The following is a 1,200-nucleotide window of genomic DNA, read 5'->3' on the forward strand; positions in this document are numbered from 1 at the left end:
TGTGCTGCCATGATTAGTGCCTCTGTGCTGTCTTTCAGTCCAGCTTTCCACTGTGACAACTTGGTCTCTACAATAATGACTCAGTTTCTAACTGGAACACAGACCATCAGCTCCACCCAGACATATGATCTCATCCCAAAATACAGGAGAAAACACAGACACAGATTGATGCTTCATGAAAATCAAAACCTTCATTTTTGAAACCTGGCAACAAGGGGAATGGCTGTCTGACAAATGTGTGACAAAAAGCAACAAAACGAGCAGCGGGAGCAGCTTAATGAAGATAGACTTGAGAAGATAAAAGTCACTGCTCTGTTGGTTACCATTTCAAATGAATGAAATATCCTGTGACTATCCTGTGGTCAACGTTTCAACTTAGAGGAGGAAAAATTTATCATTTTGAATGAACCTCTTTGTCTGAGATGTTGAAGTGGAAACCAGTTCTAGTGGGCCAGGACAGTCAAGTTCAATATGTTTCATGTGATAACTGAAACTCTGTTGTCATATTCCCCGAGCAGCCTGTAACTTTATGGTTATACTCACAGCCTCGGTGTGGACAGGGTGCACGGTGAAGAGGAGCGCCGTGACGAAGGCCAGGTGGCGGTTTTCAAACACGTGGCACTGGCATACGTGCATCAGCAGGCAGGTTACGGTGCAGTGCAAACACACGTTGACAATGTGGAAATACAGAGGTGTCATACCACCCAGCACGATGTTCAACCTAACAGAGAGAAAAATTCAGCTCTGTGAGATGGACAAAGTATAAAAAATAGAAATCTTAAAATATCATTAAGAGAGTGAAAAATAAAGTTTAATATCTTTATTTTTCTCAAAGACCGACACTGTTAGGGGACAGCCTTGTTTAAAACACATGCACATCTTTGGATTTACTGAGACAATTCCTGAAGTAAATTCGGTTCTGTGTTCGTGGATAAGGTGACCGTCTCAACAGAATCTCAGTTTTCACAGTGGCATGAATTTCAAACACAACATGATTGCTTTGAAGGAAAATGTTAGAGCAAGTAAGTGAACATTTTGTCCTCAAAGTTGATGCATTATACTGGAAAGATGTTCATAAAGCTATTCAAAACATCTTTAGCACATATTTACCCTTTGATTTCAAATCTATATTTTAATTCAATTCAATTCAATTTTATTTATATAGCGCCAAATCACAACAAAAGTCGCCTCAAGGCGCTT

At 39.9% G+C, this 1,200-nt stretch overlaps 1 protein-coding gene across 1 annotated transcript in view; it reads right to left on the bottom strand.

Moving 5' to 3' along the window:
* The window catches only part of LOC102309114 (protein O-mannosyl-transferase TMTC1), a gene marked incomplete at its 5' end in the record, with an annotated part of 19,119 nt that extends 18,398 nt beyond the window's left edge, over positions 1 to 721 (bottom strand). The window contains 1 exon segment of the mRNA XM_005952034.3: positions 544 to 721. Coding sequence (XP_005952096.2) covers positions 544 to 721 — 178 coding nt within the window.
* Positions 722 to 1,200: the final 479 nt, after the last annotated feature.

The sequence above is a fragment of the Haplochromis burtoni genome, unplaced genomic scaffold (assembly GCF_018398535.1).
Source record: "Haplochromis burtoni strain Fernald_Lab_line unplaced genomic scaffold, NCSU_Asbu1 Contig_1215, whole genome shotgun sequence".
NCBI classification, from domain to species: Eukaryota; Metazoa; Chordata; class Actinopteri; order Cichliformes; family Cichlidae; genus Haplochromis; species Haplochromis burtoni.